Source organism: Miscanthus floridulus, chromosome 3, assembly GCF_019320115.1.
Source record: "Miscanthus floridulus cultivar M001 chromosome 3, ASM1932011v1, whole genome shotgun sequence".
In the NCBI taxonomy this organism is placed as follows: Eukaryota; Viridiplantae; Streptophyta; class Magnoliopsida; order Poales; family Poaceae; genus Miscanthus; species Miscanthus floridulus.
This window is the reverse complement of record NC_089582.1, coordinates 122,375,359-122,397,926: the sequence shown is the minus strand read 5'-3', so window position 1 is coordinate 122,397,926 and position 22,568 is coordinate 122,375,359. Positions and strand designations below refer to the sequence as shown.

The window sequence follows — 22,568 nt, the reverse complement described above, 5'->3', positions numbered from 1 at the left end:
CCCGGCAACAGAATTATTTTTCCCAGATGAACCGGACAAGGGATCATGTTACATTTGAAACTATTTTGAAATTTGAGACGTTTAGATGAATTCAGACTAATAATAATGCCATTTTGTGAGAACAAAAAACATGTTGTACATCTCTATAGAAAAGCAATATAGTATATCTACCCTACCCTATAATACACCAGTTAAAATAAATCTACAGCCACACAACAAATGCCTACTCTACAGTTATGACCTATGCTACATCCACATCCATGAATACACCCAGAAAATATAACACCATCAAAATGGATGCACCAGATTATCTCTTAGTCATTCTCTCTCGTTACTCATCCAAATCCAACGGCTCACGTTTAGTGTGTCCGCCCTCCCGCGGACCTCCCACGCGCATGCGCACCCGTGACTCTTCTCCGATCCCGCGACTCCTCCCGCCGCCACTCCTCTTCCCCACGACTCCTCCTCTCCCCACGCCATCAGGCCACCGGGCGCCGGCCACGAGGCTAGGGTTGCGTGGGGGGCCGGCAGTGGCATGGAGCGGCTCGATCCAGCATGGAGCACGTCTTCACCCCTCTCGGTCGCGACGGCGGCGCCCTCGCCCTCCCGGCTGTGATGGCACAGTGCCTAAATCGGCGGCGGCGCGCCCCCACACCACAGGCAAGAGGCAGCGGCGCACGGCGCGGCCGAGCGGAGCCGCCGGCACCGGAGGCAGGGTTGGGAGACGGCGGCGGCGGCTAGGCCACGCAGATCCCCCACTCCCGTGCGCATGCAGGTTCCGGACGCTTCGATCTACCCCTCCTCTCGCCCATACCAAGGCCTACTATGGCGGGCGAGGCGGACGGGGCGGCACGGTGGACTCGGTGGCGCGACGGATGCGGCTAGGGTTTCCCGGCCGCCGCCCCGCCGGCGCTTCCCCAAGGCCGGCCTGACCGCCTACACCCAACCGCCGCAGGTTCCCAGGGTGGCCGGGCCGGCGTCCTCGGCGGCTGCCGCAGCCCCGACACCCACCACCGCATGCGCGACAAACACCACTGCGGCCACGGCGGTGGCCGCACACGCCGGCACGTTTGGCTATTAGATGAGTCAGAGAATAAACTGCATCAGAGAATGGAAAAGCTTTACTTATCGACTCGTGCTGCTAAAGTATGAAGAAGGCATATTTCTTGTCTCCTTTTCTCTATTTACCTTCCTTTTAATCTGATTAAACATTGGCATCCTTGCTAGCATTTACAAAGGGACATTGTTCAGGGTGTGGACAGCTATGCAGTCACAGGATCCAAACAAGTCGAAATAGGTAGTTCATTCATACTATCTATCATTTACGGAAGTTTTTAAACAGTACTTGCCATTTTTATTGTTATATCTAAGTAAAGCTAATCTTAACTGATAAGTTGTGCAATGTGTATTAGGGAATAAATTGTCTGATATAGCCAGAAATATGGTGTTAAAAGCACATGTACAAGTGGTGATACTTTATCCGAAGCTGCTACGTACTTTGCAAAGGCACCTCACAGATGGAAAATGAGTGTGGCAACATGCTGAAAGCATTTGGCATAAAGGTCTGTGTTGCTTTACCCTCCACACTAAATCATAATCAAATTGTAAGATTGAAATTATTTCGTTTGACACTTCAACATAGATTTTCCTTAGTCTACTGATTTTCTTTGTTGTTTGCAGTTGTTAATATCTTGACTATCAAGCCATAATTGTCTTGTACACAAACATAGAAGTTTTGTAAATATCTACTGATATTAGTTGAAGCGTAATTTTTACATCAATGAAGCAATGTAACCAGCATGGCAGCCCCTGTCCTTTTTTATCAAGAATTATCGCACCTACTGTCCTTTTTTTGAAAAAAAAATCTTCAGTAAATGTACAAGCTGCTGTTGATTTCTAGGATGCTTGTCGAATATGGCTTTTTTTGTTCTATGCCCCGTAGCGTTAGCACGGGGAATATACTATTTAGTTAGTTGATCAATCATTTTTTTTGTTGGCCAGTGATTTCTGAATTGATTTCCATCCATCGGCATAAACTGAAATACTAATCAAATTGCAGATTATCCAACCTGTATTTCCAAAGATGCTGATGGCGTGGCCAAAGCCGAGAAGAAGTCATTGGCTTCATATGCCTCATTGGCTTCTTTTTCTTTGGTTGCATCTCCAGATGAGTCATCGGCCAATCATGCTGATAATTATTTGTTCATCCGGTCTTTAGTTCTCACTTACAACTTGAGATGGCTATTCTGAACTTTGCTGCATAAGGTGTTTGCTGAAATGGTTGGCGCTTAGTAGTTATCTTTGCCTTGTCGACAGGTGCAGTAAAGGTAATATCTGCTAAATTCTCTACCCTACCCTATAATACACCAGTTAGAATAAATCTACAGCCACACAACAAATGCCTACTCTACAGTCATGACCTATGCTACATCCACATCCATGAATGCACCCAGAAAATATAACACCATCAAAACGGATGCACCAGATTATCTCTTAGTCATTCTCTCTCGTTACTCATCCAAATCCAACGGCTCACGTTTAGTGTGTCCGCCCTCCCGCGGACCTCCCACGCGCATGCGCACCCGTGACTCTTCTTCGATCCCGCGACTCCTCCCGCCGCCACTCCTCTTCCTCTCCCCACGCCATCAGGCCACCGGGCGCCGGCCACGAGGCTAGGGTTGCGTGGGGGGCCGGCAGTGGCATGGAGCGGCTCGATCCAGCATGGAGCACGTCTTCACCCCTCTCGGCCGCGACGGTGGCGCCCTCGCCCTCCCGGTCGTGATGGCACAGTGCCTAAATCGGCGGCGGCGTGCCCCCACACCACAGGCAAGAGGCAGCGGCGCACGGCGCGGCCGGGCGGAGCCGCCGGCGCCGGAGGCGGGGTTGGGAGACGGCGGCGGCGGCTAGGCCACACAGATCCCCCACTCCCGTGCGCATGCAGGTTCCCGACGCTTTGATCTACCCCTCCTCTCGCCCGTACCAAGGCCTACTATGGCGGACGAGGTGGATGAGGCGGACGGGGCGGCACGGTGGACTCGGTGGCGCGACGGACGCGGCTAGGGTTTCCCGGCCGCCGCCCCGCCGGCGCTTCCCCAAGGCCGTCCTGACCGCCTACACCCAACCGCCGCAGGTTCCCAGGGTGGCCGGGCCGGCGTCCTCGGCGGCTGCCGCAGCCCCGACACCCACCACCGCATGCGCGACGAACACCACCGCGGCCACGGCGGTGGCCGCACACGCCGGCACGTTTGGCTATTAGATGAGTCAGAGAATAAACTGCATCAGAGAATGGAAAAGCTTTACTTATCGACTCGTGCTGCTAAAGTATGAAGAAGGCATATTTCTTGTCTCCTTTTCTCTATTTACCTTCCTTTTAATCTGATTAAACATTGGCATCCTTGCTAGCATTTACAAAGGGACATTGTTCAGGGTGTGGACAGCTATGCAGTCACAGGATCCAAACAAGTCGAAATAGGTAGTTCATTCATACTATCTATCATTTACGGAAGTTTTTAAACAGTACTTGCCATTTTTATTGTTATATCTGAGTAAAGCTGATCTTAACTGATAAGCTGTGCAATGTGTATTAGGGAATAAATTGTCTGATGATAGCCAGAAATATGGTGTTAAAAGCACATGTACAAGTGGTGATACTTTATCCGAAGCTGCTACATACTTTGCAAAGGCACGCTCACAGATGGAAAAGGAGTGTGGCAACATGCTGAATGCATTTGGCACAAAGGTCTGTGTTGCTTTACCCTCCACACTAAATCATAATCAAATTGTAAGATTGAAATTATTTCGTTTGACACTTCAACATAGATTTTCCTTAGTCTACTGATTTTCTTTGTTGTTTGCAGTTGTTAATATCTTGACTATCAAGCCATAATTGTCTTGTACACAAACATAGAAGTTTTATAAATATCTACTGATATTAGTTGAAGCGTAATTTTTACATCAATGAAGCAATGTAACCAGCATGGCAGCTCCTGTCCCTTTTTATCAAGAATTATCGCACCTACTGTCCTTTTTTTGAAAAAAAAATCTTCAGTAAATGTACAAGCTGCTGTTGATTTCTGGGATGCTTGTCGAATATGGCTTTTTTTGTTCTATGCCCCATAGCATTAGCACGGGGAATATACTATTTAGTTAGTTGATCAATCATTTTTTTTGTTGGCCAGTGATTTCTGAATTGATTTCCATCCATCGGCATAAACTGAAATACTAATCAAATTGCAGATTATCCAACCTGTATTTCCAAAGATGCTGATGGCGTGGCCAAAGCCGAGAAGAAGTCATTGGCTTCATATGCCTCATTGGCTTCTTTTTCTTTGGTTGCATCTCCAGATGAGTCATCGGCCAATCATGCTGATAATTATTTGTTCATCCGGTCTTTAGTTCTCACTTACAACCTGAGATGGCTATTCTGAACTTTGCTGCATAAGGTGTTTGCTGAAATGGTTGGCGCTTAGTAGTTATCTTTGCCTTGTCGACAGGTGCAGTAAAGGTAATATCTGCTAAATTCTCAAGATGTTGTTTTCCCTTAGTCGTCCTTCATAGCAACCATGCTTTATTTTTTCGACATGAGCACGAAGTGCTGGTTAAGGGTTGGTGATGATTGTTTTCCAGCATCAAATTTTGCTAGCTCATTTAGTTCCACAAAGGTGGAGATCTAGGCAAGTTGCTCATCTGTGGGAGTTTGCTCGAAACGTACTGATGTGGGAGTTTTTGTTTCAGGGGTTACAGATGATGGTTTGTAGACACGTGCATTTAGAGACCCAGTCGGCAGCTTCTATGGCTTTGAAGTCACCACATGAGTACCACCAATGCCTCCTATCCTGCATATGGTTTTTGGCAAGAGCCGCATCGACGCCCCATCGAGGCCGCGGCACCCCCGGGCGAGAAGCGACGCGACCGCTCCCAGCTACGACGCAGAACAGATCGCCGACCTCCTCAACCTCGCGTCCCTAGCCGCGACGTCCACCTTTTCGAACCCAGACACCTTGGCCCACGGCTCCATCTCGGCGAGAGGTACGCGTGCCGCTTCTTGCGCCCAGCACGTTGCAGGTGTGGATCATCATGGTGGGGTGTCGATGTGGCTCATCGTGAACTATGGAAAAAAAACATTGGTTGTTTTCATGTGCGTCTCCAAGATAAATCCGTTGCGTTAGCACGAGCATTATACTAGTATAGTATAGTAATGTAACAATCTCGTGCCTCCTTTGCACTTTCTTTCCCACTGTATCCTCTAACAACAACTGAACAAAACAACGAACGGCCCCTTGGACTTGATTCTGTATGGTGTAATGTATCCCTCCGAAGTCAGAAAAAAAAAGGAACTCTTTAATTAGCTCTCATGCGGCGGCGACGTGGTCACTCAGCTTTCGGCCGCTTGTTTCCAGGGGGAAGTATGACACGGCGATGGCTGAAGCCAGCATCACCGTGATGAATATCAAGATAGCTGCCATCTGGTGGCATGCGTGCACCAGACCGACGGCCACAAGAGGGCACAGGATTCCACCAAACCGAGCAATTGAGCTTGCAAACCCGACACCCGTGGCCCTAACAGCAGTTGGGTATATCTGCAAGGAACACGGCATAAAGAGGCAACGATGTTCAGAGGTTTCATACAAGGTTTATGTGGTAAAGAAGCACAGGCTATTGCAGGGACCAAACCTCAGGGGCGTAGATATGAAGAACAGTGAAGCTTGCTGAGATGCAAACCCGGGCACCGAATAAAAACACGGTTGTCAGAGATTCTGTCTGGGCGAACATAAGCGGAGATATGCACAGGCAACTGATGTAAAGCATGGAAGACATTGAGAGCTTGCGCCCGATCTTGTCGACAATGGCAGCCGACAGGAGAAGGCCAGGAACCTCTGCATCATTGTTGCCCCAAATATCAAGAATTCCCAAGACATGGTTTGTGAAAATGTTTGGTTGACCAGAGGGCAAGAACACACGTACCTCCAAAGCTGGTTATGAATACATTTCTGTAGAGATTTTCATCATGTATGTGGGCTGTTGTTGTCACTTCTGCTCCCTCTTCTGATCCACAGATCCTATTTCCATGATTCAATTCTGATGTTAGCAGAACAAGACCATAGTACAAAAAGGCATGACCAAGAAAGACGGTCCAAAGTAGAAGAGTCGATCTGATTAAGTTCGGAGATAGAAGCTTTAATATGGCGTTGAGGCCTCCAATCTCAGATTTGCTAGCATGATCAGTGGTATTATTTTTCTTAGATGTCATCAATTGTGCTGTTTCTGAGGAATCCCCGATATCATGAAGTTCTGTCCGAATGCCAGAGACAAGTCGACCAGAGGGGAGAGAAACACAATTCACTCGTGCCATTGTTTCCAAAACATGAACTGCTTCAGCTATTTTACCCTTCATGCATAGGTATCTTGGTGACTCAAGTGTCACTGGGTAGAAGAGTAGTAGAGCAAACGATGGCAATGATGAGAGTGCCAGCAGCCACCTCCAGCCAAAAGCTGGCATAACGGCCTGCAAATTGAGCAGATAAGTAAACAAAATTGCATGGAGATTTTGGAAATAGCAATAGTCACAGATTAGAATTACCACACATGCCATTTGACCACTTACACCAACATGGTGTCATTCATCCATTATATATTATATACAATATATATACTACCATGGTCGTCAATAATCACACCATCAAAACTATGTACGAGCAAAATACCATAGCAAATAGACCCAATTGATTGCACAGGAAGACCCATGCATGTGCTGGCTAAACTTGCTCAAATTATAAAAACACAGAAGAAGCTTCGCTGTTCCTTAGGATTCAATGGTATATCCTAATCTTAGACTTACAAGTACGGTAATAACGACAACAGAAGAACATCTGCATGGAGAGCTGTGACATGTAGCTGACACACATGGACTAGCACACTTGCAAGCCTTAGCTGGTAGCTCGGCAAGACTGCCACCGATCAAGGGAGTGCTCAAGAAGTGCCACCACCGGACCGCAGCACCTCACATCGCCGTCGGTCGCCGTCACTGCACCACGCCTGCACTGCTACGACACCGGCAGCTACGTCGCTGCGGCACCATGGCCGCAACTGCCCTAGGGCGAGGTACATCACCAAGCCTATCTAAGCCGAGTATTACCCACTGATCTGCACTGAGCCGTCAAAGATCCACCACAACATCCACTATTGGTAACTAGAATGTAACATCCATTGTAGGATGTACTGTAGCATCATACAGATAACCCCAGCATTTTATAACAATCTGATTTTAGTTTACGTTGATAACTAAAAATATCTCTCAAACAGCTAGTACTGTATGTAAGGCAAACATTGACATTATTTTTTTCCTAAAGAAATGGACTTACCCAAGCAAGAGAAGCTTCCATTATTGTGCCAACAGTCCAAAATGCTGAGAACATGACCATCCAAGTTCCTCGGTTAGGAGCAGGGATGAACTCTAGGAACCAAGAACCTAGAACCGGCCCACCACCCAGTCCAACACCAACCATAAATCTCAGTACAATCAAAGATAAGTAATTTGGTGCGAAAGCGCTAAGAAGACCAGCTCCTCCAGTAACAATGGCTGTGAAGTTGAACCCAACCCTGTAGAGAAGTATGAAGGGTCTAGAATGAGCAAAAAATAGTTACATGTTGGAAAATGGGAAACTATCACTACATAACATGCAGAGATGGGAAACAAACAGGACATTCAAGCATTAGAGCTGAACCCAAAAACCTAACCATGGAACAGTAAAGTGCCTAGTTTAAGGTTCCTACAGACATGGAACAGTGTGCAACACTCCATAATGTTTCAAAAAAGATTGCATTTTGTTAAAGGTTAGAACACTCATAATCAAGTTCCAATAGCCAATGGAACAAGTGAGGAAGAACCTGCCTTCTTCCATAGTTATCTGAAACTATGCCCCAAGCATATGCTCCTACAAGCATCCCCACGAAGACAACACTTGTTATGAGACTTTCTTCCTGTGCAGAAAGCTCCCACTCAGCTTGAACTGATTGCCCAACAAATGACAAAAGCATCATCTCCATTGCTTCAGAGATTTTAGCCATTCCAGAGTATGCAAGCACGAATGCGTGGAATTTCCCAAACCCCATGGACACAAGTGCCTCATCCACAGTATAAGTAGATATGCCATCCTCCATCTGAAATAAGCAAGCAGAAATGAAGAAAACAGATTAATTGATCCTATTATCATTGTCATGCACCAGGGCACTATATCAAGTCAGATGTGTGGATGGTGGATATGGACTAAGCTTTGCTAAAATAACTAAGAGTCTAAGACCACAGTTTTCCTGTTCAATGGTAAATAACTGGCACCATAGTCTAAACAGAATGAATGACGATCTTTTACTGATCAATAGCATCTGATATTCATAGCAACAGGGATCCTGATTGCACATTAACCTAGCACTCTGGATACTATACATATCAACAGTAAAAAAAGACCTGTACAACACCATCAATTAACCCTCTGTATTCACTCATATATAACTACTCGGTTTGGGGAAAATAACTGAATTTGGCACACGAGGGAAACAACCATGCGCATGCGCATCGAAATTGTAAGTTTGTAACAGCCACATACTTAGCTTACTGCTTAGTGCTTACTCCACCGTTACAAATTATAAGTCGTTCTGGCTTTTTTAATACAATAGCAATAGATATTCGTTATACATAGCTTTTACTATGTATCTGTTAAAATTCAGAACGAATTAGAATTTGGAACGGATAGAGTAACTAAGATTTTCCATTCAGGTGTGCAAAGTCGCCGGCGGCATTCTTTGCACAGTCCAACGGAAAAGAAGATTGCCACGCTAAGTTCAGATTTGTCTCCTAAAGAGAAGAGTGATTCACAAAAACAGGATAACGAAGTGGACCAAATTAAATTTCGCATATCCTAAACATTCGGAACATCAAAATAAAGCATGGTGGCACCTTAGAACAAAGTACTAGTCAAACATGGCGTCCCCTCACAAGTCACAAGGGAGGGGAAATGACAAAAGAGAAACCTGAATCACCGAATCGGGGAATAAATTGCACCGCGGGCTCCCATTACCAAATCTAGAACCAATCTCGCCTAAGCTAACCATATACTCGCAAAAATAATCCAACAACCACAGCAATCCCATACCAGAGAGAGAGAAACGAAATCGAAACTGCAGCCCGCGTAGCTGACGAGGGGCGGATGGGATCAGCGGACCTGCCAATCTAGGAAGCAGGCCAGGAGCAGGGACCGCGAGGCATGAATGGAGCGGGGAGAGGCTAGAGAGATGGGGGAGAGAGAGGCGGGATTGGTAGGTGAGTGTACCTCGTCGGAGCCGGCGGCGTGACGAGCGCGGCGCCTCGGAGGCTCCGACTCCCCGGGAACGTATCGACGAGGACGGGGGACTGGGGCGGTCCACTCCTTCGGTCGTTTTACATCTTAGTACCTCAGGATGTCTATATTTTCGTCCCATTCTAGAAAGTGTCACTTTTAGTTGGATTTTCTGGTGAGTTTCTTTTTTTTTAAAAAAAAGGAGATCTTTTGGTGAGTTCTCAGTTGGTACAACATCAACAAACCTTCGTTCTCACACAAGCAAAAGGCTTACTCAATCTTAGGACCTTTACGCAGTTGTCACCAATCTGCAATTGTGGAATAAATATTCTCTCGTTTTTTCTGGACGTACTGAAAATGAATGCTTTACAATTAATTTATCCAACAATATATTATATATTATATATTATTGCAAGACCAATATATATTAGATACAAATAATTAATCTGTAGAAAACTATTTATGCACTAACATGCATAAGCTTTGACTAACTATTTGTGAAAACTTAGGCCATCTCAAATCTTACACCACTCCATCTGTCCTATAATACTTGACTTTCTGGCTTTTTACACCTGTCCAAAATTAATTGGTATTCTCACTTACCAATGTATATTTCTTTTTTTTTTCCAATACATCTCTATCTCTCTCTCTTCTTGTTACATAGTAAAAACATTGTATATAGCAAAGCTAAAAACTCTTGTAATTTGAAACGAAGAGAAAAGAGTATTTAGTATGACAAAAAGAATGCAAGGGCCTCCTGCTTTGCCGGCTCTGACCCCCAAAAAAAAAAACACTATGAAACTGCTCATACAGGCCCTCCTGCTTGTGCTCTCTGTGGTTTTTCTTTCGCACGGACGCCAGTAATCAAAGAAGCGAAAGATCGTCAACGGTACTGTGTACCTATCATTATTATTGACTTGTCTCGCAAAACGACTGTAGGCCCTTTTTCCACTAGTGGTATTATATATTAATTAATATTAATCACCCATGGAAAATTAAAAAAATGGCAGCTAGCCATACGCGTGGGTCGTACGCATCCCTGATTGACTGGCCAAGTCAGCTAGAGTGGACACGTACGGTGACGTCTGGGCCTTGGGGACTATGATAACCATACAGACATAGAGAGACAGAGAGAGATGAGGCGGGCGGTGACTGGGTTTGATTAGATGTGCCACCCATTTCCGTGACGCCAACCGAACCCAGTCGCCGCCCGCTTCATCACTCTCTGAGTCTCTCCCTCTCTCCATCGGGCGTACCACTGACAAGATGATACATGCGTGTGTATAGATAGATAGATAGCATATATATTATATTATATATATAAGTACAGCCAGCCAGCTGCCACTGCCAGCATTGATCGCTTGCTCCTGTACGTGGGAGGAGCTCCTGCCGGCCGGATGCTGCAGCCTATATGACGATCGAGCCGCCCGTGTAGTTACATAGCTAACCATCGTCACCCATGCGGTCGTCGTCGTCGCGGCTGCTGCTTGCGGCGGCAGCAACGTCGGGCGCCTGCCTGGCGCTGGTTCTGGCGGTCGGCGTGTGCACGGCCAGCTGTGGCGGCGGCGGACTCGCGGCGCATGGACGACCACAACCGCGGCCGCCGTCCTCGCCGGTGCTTCGCGTGGATTCCCTGGTGAGCGCGCCCGCCCTGCAGGAGAATTGCGCCTTTGCCGCCGCCGCCGGCGGCGACGCGGCAGCCGCGCGGGACCTGCTCGGCGCTGCGGCGGCGGCGGCGGCGGCGGGACAAGACTACGAGTTCGTGGATCCGCCGCCGGACACGCGCCGCCGCGGAGGAACCGCGCCGATACCGCACAGCTAGCTGATCACTCCATCGTCGTCCCCGTCCCTTCTCTAATCTCTACGTACTACTGTACACTGCACTTGCATGTACAACCGTGTCAGTACGTGTATACATACCGGTTTTCCTCTCATCTCGTTCATGCTGTATACTGTGTACCTTGTACCTTGCATTGTGCGCGCTAACCAATGCAAAAATCCAAGAACTTCATAGACGCTATACAAGCTACAATATATAGTATTGCGTACCTAATTTTTTTTTTCAAGGACACAAGGTGGTGTGATAGGATTCTTAGGTACGGACCGTATGGTTCGCTCCTCATCAAGCTACTAGCAGGAGTGGTGAAGAGTACTGGTATAGCATGCAGTTATTTACAGGGAAGAAGTTTTCAGTTATATTTCTTTTCACAAGTTTCCATTTGTTAGCCTTTTTTGTTGTATGATTAAAATCTCTATCTATGACTATCTCTATCTACGTCTGTCTATATCTATATTTATATATATTTTTAATAATAAAAAATAATATCTGCAATTGTGGATGCGGGCACACCAACAGCAAAATGAAAAAAAAAATTATAATTAAATTTTCACCATATACGTATCCTCATATTAAAACTCTATGCACAGCATAACTCTCTTAAATTTGCTCGAGCTCTGTTCCTACATATGGACATAAGCAATACAAATCTATAAATTCATGATGTATGGTATTATCTCCTCCCGAGAGTCTGAAAGTTCGTTCTTGTCTTATGTTACCATCGATCTGTAGATCTTACACCTAACCCCATATTCATTATTTTTCTTTTGCGAAACCCACAGACGTATATGCTCACATATACGAGCGCACACTCACCCCTATGAACATACGCACGCACACCCTACCCCGGCTGGCAACAAACACCTACATGCAATAGTATATTTTTTGAATTGAATTGAATATCATTAGCGCACCTGTAAAACTTGTCGATTGTGTGGTTATCACAAAACTTGTCAAACTTGATGTAATTATCTTGTTTTTAACAAATACTTACTTTATATAAGAAAAAAGCAAGTCAAATATTTGTGTTGAAGTATAAGTGAAGTGTCCATATTTCTGCAACATATTAAGCTTTTGGGTTGAAGCGTTCAACTCAATATTGTATTAGGGTTTCAATTATTTGGAATCCTGGCGAGCCCAATAAAATAAAATAATTGTACCCAACTCTTATTTCTACATTTGGAGACCCTACGCATGAGATGAGATGATGAGAGCAACTCCAACCAAGCCCCTCTTGAGATCTCATCTGATTTTGAGAGCTCAAACACATGAAAAGCTCTCTAACTGAGCCCCCCTATCCATCCCCCGATGAAAGAGGGACTCTCATTTCTCTCTCTTGAACCCCCAGGAGCCCCTCGTCCTTCCTCTATTTCTCCTTTCTTTCTTTTCATAAAGCTAACAAGTGACACCGATAAATATGTCCATGACAATACAGTGTAAAGTAGGAAAAAATTTAGGAGATTGGTTGGAGTGCGCTGAGAAGTAAGGGATGAAATATGAATGTGAGGTTCTCGTTTGAAGGAATAGGGGGTCAAATTTGAGGGCTTGGTTAGAGTTGCTCTGAGGTCACTGGTGTTGAAGTATAAGTGAATTACTAATCTTTCGTTTCAATCAGTTTAATTTTTTGAGTTAAAATGATCGATAAATGGAATGTACGGGGAATATCGCCAGGGATAAGCAAGGAACACTAACTCTTATTTAAAGTACGGGGAAATTAGGAGTAATGCGGCTTCAATAATCAACACGATGGAGAAGGCATAATAGCAGGAACATGAGAATGAGATGATGCGAGCAATTAACAATAATCTGGGAGACCTGCTTTATTCTTGGTTACAGCCGAGGGCATGCATGCCTTCGAGGCGGGCATACTTGAGTCCGGCAGACAAGAATCATACTAGGACTACATTTTTTTTCCTTTTTGTCTTTAGACTTTGCTTTTTTTTTTTTACTTTGTGCCTAAACAAGTACCGATTAGATGGCTTCACATCTCCTGTCGCCTGTTGTTGGTCACGTCCCCTGGTTCCTTAACGCTTTGGATTAACTATGACCTTGTTTAGATGAGGCCCAAATTACAAGTTTTTCTAACATCTTGAATTTGGAATTTAAACGGGCTGGCTGAAAAAATTTTGGGCTGCAAAAGTTATGGGGTGGAAAAATTTTGGGCCCAGCCAAAATTGTCTCGGGGCGCACACTGGACGCCCTATACCTCTGAACCCCACGCCGCTCACCCCCCAACCCTATCCATTCGGCCGCTGTCTCCCCTAGCTCTCCCCCCGCGCTGCCGCTGTCTCCCTCCGCCGCCGCTGTTCTCTCCTCCCCTGCCGTTCGTCCAGATCTGCCGTCCTTCACCACAATACACACCATCTCCCTCTCCCTTATCCTTTCACCAACACCAGCTCCTCTCGCCTTCGAAACCCTAGCCGCAGCAAACGCCATATAGCACCGCCGCCGCCGCTCTCTCCTACGCCAGATCCACGCCGTCCTGAGCGAGATCCACCCCATCCTTGTCGAGATCCGGTGTCCTTCTACCCGTCGTGCGCTATGGAGGGGTTCAATGGGGACGGCAACGATGACCACCAGTTCAACGACGACGGCTACGCCTCCGGCTTAGGCGGCGGCTTGAACTCCGGCTACGGCGTTGGTGGCTTGAACTCCGGCTATGGCGACGGCGCCTTGAACTCCGGCTTCGGCGACGGCGGCCACACCAGGGACTTCCTGTCCCAGCCGCCGTCGTTCTCCGCCTCCGGTGCGCACACCTCCGCCGGCGCGTCGCCTCCTGGCTTCCCGTCTTCGAGCAACCCCACCCCTAGCCAGCTGAGGCTGGATTCGCTCGACCTCAACACCAGGCAGTCCTGGGCGAACATGCACGCCTACCAGGGAATCCTGTAGTCCGGGGCTCAAGACGGCGGCAGCGGCAGTTTTGCCCCCCCTGCTGTGCGCGTGCCTTCACGCAGCGGCAGGGGTTCACTGGGCCTTCGCCTGCCTCGCGGGGCCTCTGGTAGCGGTGGTGCCGGTGTCGTCCCTCCCCGTCAACGTGGCTCCGCATCTAGCGGCGCTAGCGGTTCTAGGGGCCGCGGTGCACGCCGCCGCCAGGAACCGCCTGCCGACGACGACTTGCCTCCTCCTCAAGTCCCGGTACAGATCGATTCCCAGAACACGATTGTCATGGTGCTGCTAGCATGCATGTGTAGTTTTCCTCAAATGTCTAGTTTTTCTCAAATTATCAATGTTCTAGTGGCATGCATGCCCTGTTCCTTATGGCCTGTTCCTGCGGTTGTCAAATTGTCATGGCTAGTTTTTTTACTTGTCACATGCAATGCATATTACAAAATGTTACAACATACTTAGTAATACAACTTTGAATGCATATGTATGTTCTGCTTATCATGATAATTTCAGTATCAGTTTCCATATGGTTGCCTCTGGTTATTAAGGCAATTAGGTTATGCATTATTTCAGAGCCGGCTTGACAGGGCAAAGTGGAGTCCTTTCCACACTAAGGTCTTCTGTAAGCTGTACTGTGAGCAGATTGACCTCGGCTACTGCAATAGGGGTCAGATGAGCAAGTGGGGTTAGAAAAATATCACAGAGGAGTACTTTAAAGCGACAAAGTTGGTTCATGACAACGTAACCTTTGGCAGTAAGGTTCGAGAACTGAAGAGGGAATGGCCAGCCATACAGAAGCTCCAGCACAAGAGCACAGGATTGGGCCATTCTGCTGATGGTTCTGTCGATGCTACCGATGAATGGTGGGAGGAGAACAGCGAGGTACACCTTATTCTTAGGTGTCCACAACTCCTAAGTTATCTTCGTACGCTTTCTGATAACCTCTTTGCTATATTCCAGGACAAGGAGTGCCAGAAGATGAAGGATGGGCTTCCTGAGTACCTCCCAGAAATGGACAAGATGTTCCAAGGCGTAGCAGTCACAGGGGAGAGCGCATATGTTCCTGGCGGCCGTAATGGGCCACAGTACATTAGCAGTGACGAAGACGAAGATGGCGACAACGGCACTCCACACAGCACTCCACACAGCAGTGGCAGCAAGAGGAGCTTCAGCAGCATGAGCACTCACAGCACTAGTACCAGTCCTAGGAAGAAGTCCAAGAGCCCAGCACTTCGTCAAATGCAGAGCAACATGAGGCATTTGAACGTCATGATGGAGAACAAGGCTACACGACAATCCCAAATCTGGGCCGACAGGCAGAAAAAAGAGGATGACAAGGAGGAAGCAAAGAAAGCCAGGAGGAAGCAAGTGATACAGATGGCCAAAGATTTGGTGGCAACTATGGGAAATTGTCACTTGTGGGTTGGAGTCCTCAAATTAGCCCGTCCTGAATCTGACATGGACACCTTTGAGGACGCATATGAAGAAGGAAGAAAAGTCCTCCTTGACCACCTCGCTAGGGTCGACAACTAGACCCTCTAATCAATGCATGCACCTGTGTGTGTTTGTGTGTGGTAACCTGTGGCATGAACCATTTGTTGTTGTGAACTTTATTGTGTTGTTGCTCGGTTGATGAATGTTTAAGTGATGTGGTACAATGGATGTGTGTTGTGTGAATGTGAGAGTTGGTTACATGTGCTAAGGTTAGGGTGCATCATTATGTTTGGTTATTGGAATATGTACTGACAACACTTCATTTGTACCAGGAACCTCAACAACCTGGTGCAGCGCTGGATGATGATGATGATAAGAAGCAGTAGTGGGAGGAGGATTTTTTTGCCATGTTGGCAGAAGATGATGACGACGAAATTGCATTGATATATGGTACGTATTCTGAGTATGCCATGCACATTGACAAGTACTACAATAGGGCAGACTAGAGGGTGCCAAAGATGAGTGGGTTGGAATGGGTAGAATGGAAGCTACGCAATGAAACATCCTGCTACAACATGTTTAGAATGACCCCAGATATGTTCTATAGTTTGCATAATCTGTTAAAAACTGAGTATGGCCTGAGAGACACAAAGAAGTCCACCTCTATTGAGGCTTTAGGGATGTTCCTCTGGATTCTAGGTGCTCCACAGTCAGTTAGGCAAGCCGAGGACAGATTTGAGAGATCACTAGGCACCGTCCACTCGATGTTCTATAGAGTGCTCAAGTGTGTGATCAAGTATGCGGACGATATCATTAAACCTAGGGACCCAGAATTTAGAACAAGGCATCGAAGGGTGATGAACCATCGGTTCTATCCTGAATTCGAGGACTGCATAGGAGCTATAGATGGCAGTCACATGCCTTGTGTAGTGCCTGCTGATAAGTTTGTACAGCACTTGTGTCGCAAGGGCCTGACAACACAGAATGTCATGGCTGCTTGTGACTTTGATATGATTTTTACATTTGTCCTTGCGGGATGGCCTGGCTCTGCTCATGACATGAGAGTGTTCGATGATGCCATGACTACATGGAAGGATGACTTTCCTCACCCACCCGAAGGTAGCCACCTAACTGTTAGTACATTTGACATTTCTAATTGAAGTATTTAACACTTACAGGTACGTGCTGTTGTAGGGAAGTTCTATGTCGTGGACTCCGGGTACGCAAACCGTCCAGGATACCTGGCTCCATACAAGGGAACCATGTACCATATTCAAGACTTCCAAAACGTCGCAGAACCACGAGGTAAAAAAGAGATATTCAATTATGCCCATTCATCGCTTAGAAATGTCATTGAAAGGGCATTTGGAGTTTTGAAAATGAAGTGGCGCATATTGTTGCAAATCCCTTGCTATCCTGCTAGAACGCAAACAAAAATTATAGTTGCTTGTATGGCTTTGCATAACTTCATAAGATTGAGTGGCCTCAACGATGTTGACTTTGGGCTGGTAGATGAAAATGTTTCCTATGTGCCGCCAGAGGCCTCGTTTGATCAGCCTGAAACTGTTGATGCCCCTGACAGCGAAGATCGTGCACAGATGAATGAGTTTCGTGATTATATTGCGGAGCACCTGTACAATAGGTTGTGAGAACTTGTATTTCATTTGTAATTGCTGAGAACTTGTAATAATGTTGCTTGTGGAGGACTTATATTTTAGCTTTATTTGCTGAGAAGTTGTAATGATGTTGCTTGCGGACTGTAATAATCTGTGGGTCTGTTAGTGCTTGTGAATTGTTTTATGTGTGTGTCATATGCATGCAATGTATAGGATGCAGTAGCAAATGTATACTCCCTCCGCCCCGTTAAGATTGTCGCTGAAGGAATGGGCGTGCATACCAAGACGAGAGAAGAAAGGCTAGGAAACCGTACGTGTTCGACAGATTCAAAGTTTTGTGCTGCAACATGCCTTCATTAAATGCTTACATCATGTCAATGCTACAGATACATTCATCGTATCAAAACCAGCCACGACACAAGGCAATTAGCACAGTAGTATTCACCGATTAAACATACTCCTATGGGCACAAATCGGCAAGCAGTGAAAAGTAGCTTTTCAGCATCAAAATTTTAGCGCCAAAACTCTGGCGCTCTTTGTTTACACACACAAGGCAATGCTTGAAACTTGAAATCCAAATATTGAATCAGGCGCCCTTTCTCACTTTTGTGAATTCTAAGTCACCGCCGGCAGCTTCATCTTGCACTATTACCATCCACTTAAGCCCACATCCAAGCACTTCCCTTCCACTTCAACCATTCACCTCCATGGCCATAGATTTGAACACAACTGTAGCTGAGGAAGGAGACCATGTTTGATCTCAACAATCCACCTGACGAAGAATATGATGAACTGCACGGTGGGACAAGGCCACGAGGGCATCATCACCTTGGTCTCAATCTTCAAGAAACAGAGGAACACCAAGAACATCATCAAGGTTAGCACATCTGCCTTTCTCCCAAAATGAGTGTACTTCTATCTACCTCTCCTAAAATGATGAACTGCCTATATTCTGTTTTTTTTTCATCTCCTAAAATAAGTGTTGCTTGTAAATTGTATGCCTTGTTTTAGAATTTTGTGTACAAATGAAAATGGAATTCTTTTCAAAAAATGGGGGAAAAGGTTTAATCGTGTATCAGTTCAAAGTGTCCTGGTATCTTAATTCAAGCCTAGAAGAAAAGTGATAGTTGCCATCATTGTTTATCAGGTTTTGGCTAAATGATGGACAACTCAACAGAATTAGTATGCACCTGCTTCTTGCTATGTGTTCTTCCTCTTTTTATTATGCACCTGTAGCCATAAAAAACACAAAACAGGGAGCATATTCATTAGATTACAATAAGAGGAAAATGCAAACAAAAATATTCATGATCCATTGAAATTATTGGTGCAGGTGACATTAGTGGGGTTGATCCTTTACCTGGCCTTATCCTTCAAGCTGCAAGTCAGATCGATGAAGTGCATGAAGGAGACAACAATAGAGGGTATCATTGGGGTCTCAATCCTGAAGAAAATGATGGCCAACAAGAACTTTATGAAGGTAACCACAGTTGTATCTCTTGGGTACAATAGATGCATTTTCAGCTTGTAGTAGCAAAAAATTTGTACTTACAGGAGACGATAATTCACAGGGGACAATATCTCACATGATGCTGGTCTTCCATTTGATTTAAATGATCCACAAGAAGAAGACAACCTGCATGAAGGTGATTATTTCCATCATTTCCAAGACATGTTACCAATATTAATTGTGTATGCTAAAATGTGTCATCATCCATGTACTAACAATATGCATGCACCATCTAATTTATTTGCTAGGCTATGGTGACGTTGGCTTACAAGATGCACAAGATGCCATGGACAATCTGATACACCAATTTGGCGTATACGCAGATGAGGTCAACGTCATATTTGATGAAGAAGAATTGACCGACTCAGATGACGAAGATTTTCAGGCAACACAAGATGAAGCACCAAATGCAACCAGGAATTTGACAGACAGACAAAGGCAAGACATATATGAAGATTTGCTTCAGATAAGCAATCATGGGAAATTAAAAAGGACACACACAACACATGTTGCTACAAAACACAATGTGCATCTGCGTACAGTACAACGTATATGGCAAAGAGCACAAAACTGCAAGGCACAAGGCATACCAGTAGATGTCAAATCAAGGATACCTAAGAATTGTCATCGCAAAAAAATTCAGGTGGACCTGTCAAGGGTTGCTGATATTCCCTTAAACAGAAGAGGTACCATAAGGTCATTAGCACATGCTCTAGGTGTACACAAAACCACTCTACATAGGTGGTTCACGGAAGGTTTGCTACGACGACACTCCAGTGCACTCAGGCCCTATTTAAAAGAAGCAAACAAAAAGGATCGGTTGAGCTGGTGTCTGTCTATGTTAGATCCAAGCACTTTGCCAAATAATCCCAAGTTCCGCAATATGGAAGATATTATCCATACAGATGAGAAATGGTTTAATGGGACAAAGAAGACCAAGACAGCTTACATGCTTCCCGATGAAGATGACCCACACAGGACAGTGCGCAACAAGAATTCAATTGACAAAGTCATGTTCTTTTCTAGTGTTGGCAGACCAAGATTCGATGATGAAGGTAGATGTTATTTCGATGGCAAGCTAGGCACTTGGCCTTTTGTGCGAACGGTACAAATCGTCTCTACATACGATTTGCAATCCATTTTCTATCACTTCTCACAATAATGCATATTATTTCAGGAACCAGCAAAAAGAAAAAGTGACAACAGGCCGAGGGGCACACCAATCACCAAAACAATGAAGGTTGATAGAGAAACAAGCAGATTTTATATAATCAATTATCTCCTACCAGCTATACAAGCTCGTTGGCCTCGAGAAGATGCACACAAGACAATATGGATCCAGCAGGACAATGCTCCTGCTCATATACTAGAAAATGATGCTGAGTTTGCTGCAGCAGTGGCCCGAACAGGACTTGATATACGGCTAAGGAACCAGCCGGCTAATTCACCGGACATGAACTGCCTAGACCTCGGTTTTTTCGCTTCTCTTCAGTCATTAACGGATAGAACCACTGCTAGAAACATGGATGAGCTCATTCAGAATGTGATCATGGAATATCAAAACTACGACCCGATCATTCTGAATAGGATATTCCTCACACTACAAGGATGCATGATTGAAGTTATGAAAGATAATGGAGGGAATAGGTACAAGATCCCGCACATGAGTAAGGAGAGGCTAGAGGCACTGGACATGCTTCCTAGAGTTCTTAGTTGTGATAGCCAGCTAGTTCAAAGGGCATTGGAGAAGTTGAGCATCTAATGGGCACTGTCATGTAAGTAGCCATTGTATGCTTGGCTTTGTTTTGGCAAGATGGGTTGTACATATGCAATGGTAGTCTGTAACCTACATATATATGTACGTAAACTAGTTCATATAATCGTTTCCTTCTAAGGCGAACTTTTATGTTATATGAGCGCTTTTCAATCCACAATCTCTGATTGGAAAATGTAACCTTCGTACTGCCGTCATAAATCACAAATAAAACATCCCAGTTCACATTCCAAATCACAAATAAAACATCCCATATCACATTCCAAATCACAGATAAAACATCCAGTTCACATTCCAAATCACAAATAAAACATCCTCCACAAACAACATTAGGGAAGCGCTAAGGTTTGCCACTCCACAAAATACCACAGCATGCGTACAACTACAATGACCAGCAAAAGACCTTCAGTTAAATCATACTATTGCAGCCTAATAGTCTAACGTTTGGAACTCCGCAAAACATCTTTGTATGCAGGAAATAAAGCAATGATCAATTCGTTTACCTTGTCTTGAAAGTCATCACCTTTCACTTGTGAACAGCCATGTGAATCCTCGCCATTCTGCACCCTACTGTCCTCTTCCACCCGCGAATGGCCGCGCAAGTCCACACCATCCTCCACCCAGCTGTCCTCTTCGAGCTGTGAATGGCCGCGCAAGTCCACACCTTCCTCCACCCAGCTTGCCTCGTCATCAGTTTCCATATCAGAGAAGCTAGCCTTTTGATGCAACTCCTCCTTGCTGTTGTCCTCATGCTCCTTTTTAACCTTGGGATTGTTCTTATGCTCTTTGTCCTCTGTGGCGCTGGCCTTATGGTTTTCCTCCTCCTTGGAGCATGTTGTAAGCTCATGTTCCTTGGTTGCAATTTGCCTTGCACATTGCTGCTCTTCCAGTATAATAATTTGCCGCCATTCATGAAGCATGGTACTGCAAATAGTACATAGGATTTATGAGAATCATTGAATTTACCAGAATGAAAACAAATCTAACGGGGAAGATAATATGGCTTACCCTAAACGAGGACGACCTTTGCTCACAGCAATAATGTCCTGTGGTTCCGTCTCAGGCACGAACTCATCATCGCCGCCATTTAAGGATGGACCGTTATCACCACCTTCTTCATCAGAATCTGGGACGAACTCAAATTGGTCTGCGCCCCCTTCTTGTGTGTCTTGGGCAAAATCCTGGCCTTCTATGGCGATACACTGCTTTTCCCGATCCCACCAAGTGCCAGGACGACGTTCCCGCCCGCGCGTGCGATTGGCAGGACGCATCCCACGGCTGGATTGGATACCCAAGGCACGCCTCATCTGCAAGCGGCGGATGAACCGGCTAGTCCCATGTGCCCCCTTGCCACCCACCATTGTACGGCCGACTGAAGCACAGGAAACACGCTAATGTAAGAACCTATAAAAATTTGAAAATTAAATATAGAGTTGCAATATCAGTCAGCATTACACGAGTCACCATATGGTTAACTTGATTTACCAAAAAAAAAAGAAACATAAGCCTAAATTATTCCTAGCATACTGCTTGGCCTCTAAAAGAATTAATCTAGACACAATGTGCTATTGTGTTTTTTCCGTTACCATCGCTAATCAGGACAAGCAGATTACCAAAGCAAATGGTTGTCAATCCAAAGACTGAAATAAAACAAATTCCTTAACATGTCTCCTCTGCTATTCAGGAAATTTTGACCTCCAATCTGAGCTCCCAACGCACGTACCAGATTACAACAGGAAGAGAGCGGCCCAAAATAAAGATGCAGGGGAGGGCATTTGGACATACCAATGGATCTGCAACAGAAACACGAATCAGAGTCGCGGAGATGCCGGAAGCAGTCCAAGTCGAGTGCTGTAGGGGGCGGCGTGCTCCACCTTGGCTTGCTCCAGGGGGCGGCGGCTAGCAGCTGGAGGTGCCGGGGCCCTAGCTTCCTGGTCGACCGGGAGGTACGGACTGCGGTGGCAGATGGCCCGGTGGAGGGGGCAAGCCGGCGGGGCTAGACGGCGAAGGGGAAGCAGCCACAGATAACTCCCAACCCACGGACTGGCTGGCCTGCCGATGCCTCCACCGGACGTCAGCGACTCCAGATTGGGGAAGGGGATGCCGATGACTCCGGAGTCCGGACGGGGGCGGCTGCTTTTGGATCCACGCGCCCGCCGGCGGCCTCGCGGACCGGAGG

The 22,568-nt window shown here is 46.0% G+C and overlaps 4 protein-coding genes across 9 annotated transcripts; 3 read left to right on the top strand and 1 right to left on the bottom strand.

The window, feature by feature from the left end:
• Window positions 1–398: 398 nt before the first annotated feature.
• Window positions 399–5,167, top strand: LOC136542279 (SH3 domain-containing protein 2-like). Of its 5 annotated transcripts, XM_066534632.1 has the most exons (8): window positions 399–1,146; window positions 1,228–1,297; window positions 1,413–1,562; window positions 2,060–3,321; window positions 3,403–3,472; window positions 3,588–3,739; window positions 4,237–4,504; window positions 4,735–5,167. In XM_066534632.1, the coding sequence occupies exons 4-7, from the start codon at window positions 3,193–3,195 to the stop codon at window positions 4,393–4,395; spliced, it is 510 nt and encodes a 169-aa protein (XP_066390729.1). In that variant the 5' UTR covers window positions 399–1,146; window positions 1,228–1,297; window positions 1,413–1,562; window positions 2,060–3,192; the 3' UTR covers window positions 4,396–4,504; window positions 4,735–5,167. The 5 variants fall into 5 exon arrangements, with proteins under 5 accessions (XP_066390729.1, XP_066390730.1, XP_066390732.1 ...); XM_066534633.1 differs by having other exon boundaries at window positions 399–1,297; XM_066534635.1 differs by having other exon boundaries at window positions 399–1,562; window positions 4,744–5,167.
• On the bottom strand, window positions 5,165–9,448 carry LOC136542277 (organic cation/carnitine transporter 7-like). 2 transcript variants are annotated; one of them, XM_066534629.1, is made up of 6 exons: window positions 9,327–9,448; window positions 7,892–8,160; window positions 7,362–7,599; window positions 5,965–6,505; window positions 5,674–5,876; window positions 5,165–5,579 (listed from the first exon to the last, which is right to left on the bottom strand). In XM_066534629.1, the coding sequence occupies exons 2-6, from the start codon at window positions 8,158–8,160 to the stop codon at window positions 5,352–5,354; spliced, it is 1,479 nt and encodes a 492-aa protein (XP_066390726.1). In that variant the 5' UTR covers window positions 9,327–9,448; the 3' UTR covers window positions 5,165–5,351. The 2 variants fall into 2 exon arrangements, with proteins under 2 accessions (XP_066390726.1, XP_066390727.1); XM_066534630.1 differs by lacking the exon at window positions 9,327–9,448 and adding an exon at window positions 9,150–9,295.
• Window positions 9,449–16,007: 6,559 nt separating this feature from the next.
• LOC136544317 (protein ALP1-like) lies at window positions 16,008–17,138 on the top strand. Its single transcript, XM_066536522.1, has 3 exons — window positions 16,008–16,622; window positions 16,668–16,794; window positions 16,933–17,138. The coding sequence occupies exons 1-3, from the start codon at window positions 16,008–16,010 to the stop codon at window positions 17,136–17,138; spliced, it is 948 nt and encodes a 315-aa protein (XP_066392619.1).
• Window positions 17,139–17,337: 199 nt separating this feature from the next.
• LOC136546729 (uncharacterized) lies at window positions 17,338–20,551 on the top strand. The gene is made up of 6 exons (XM_066538697.1): window positions 17,338–17,415; window positions 17,492–17,982; window positions 18,439–18,585; window positions 18,677–18,751; window positions 18,864–19,720; window positions 19,793–20,551. The coding sequence occupies exons 2-6, from the start codon at window positions 17,856–17,858 to the stop codon at window positions 20,375–20,377; spliced, it is 1,791 nt and encodes a 596-aa protein (XP_066394794.1). The 5' UTR covers window positions 17,338–17,415; window positions 17,492–17,855; the 3' UTR covers window positions 20,378–20,551.
• Window positions 20,552–22,568: the final 2,017 nt, after the last annotated feature.

What these genes read in the sequence shown, in the direction of transcription:
- LOC136542279 (XM_066534632.1), top strand. Translation starts at nt 3,193, where the DNA reads ATGCGCGACGAACACCACCGCGGCCACGGCGGTGGCCGCACACGCCGG. An exon ending in TATCGACTCGTGCTGCTAAA is followed by an intron (nt 3,322 to 3,402) that starts GTATGAAGAAGG and finishes CATCCTTGCTAG; the next exon opens with CATTTACAAAGGGACATTGT. An exon ending in TGAATGCATTTGGCACAAAG is followed by an intron (nt 3,740 to 4,236) that starts GTCTGTGTTGCT and finishes ATCAAATTGCAG; the next exon opens with ATTATCCAACCTGTATTTCC.
- LOC136542277 (XM_066534629.1), bottom strand. Translation starts at nt 8,160, where the DNA reads ATGGAGGATGGCATATCTACTTATACTGTGGATGAGGCACTTGTGTCC. An exon ending in TCAGATAACTATGGAAGAAG is followed by an intron (nt 7,600 to 7,891) that starts GCAGGTTCTTCC and finishes ACTTCTCTACAG; the next exon opens with GGTTGGGTTCAACTTCACAG. An exon ending in TGGAAGCTTCTCTTGCTTGG is followed by an intron (nt 6,506 to 7,361) that starts GTAAGTCCATTT and finishes CTCAATTTGCAG; the next exon opens with GCCGTTATGCCAGCTTTTGG.
- LOC136544317 (XM_066536522.1), top strand. Translation starts at nt 16,008, where the DNA reads ATGAGTGGGTTGGAATGGGTAGAATGGAAGCTACGCAATGAAACATCC. An exon ending in CCGAAGGTAGCCACCTAACT is followed by an intron (nt 16,623 to 16,667) that starts GTTAGTACATTT and finishes TAACACTTACAG; the next exon opens with GTACGTGCTGTTGTAGGGAA. An exon ending in AAACGTCGCAGAACCACGAG is followed by an intron (nt 16,795 to 16,932) that starts GTAAAAAAGAGA and finishes CAAAAATTATAG; the next exon opens with TTGCTTGTATGGCTTTGCAT.
- LOC136546729 (XM_066538697.1), top strand. Translation starts at nt 17,856, where the DNA reads ATGTTTGATCTCAACAATCCACCTGACGAAGAATATGATGAACTGCAC. An exon ending in CCAACAAGAACTTTATGAAG is followed by an intron (nt 18,586 to 18,676) that starts GTAACCACAGTT and finishes GATAATTCACAG; the next exon opens with GGGACAATATCTCACATGAT. An exon ending in AGAAGACAACCTGCATGAAG is followed by an intron (nt 18,752 to 18,863) that starts GTGATTATTTCC and finishes TTTATTTGCTAG; the next exon opens with GCTATGGTGACGTTGGCTTA.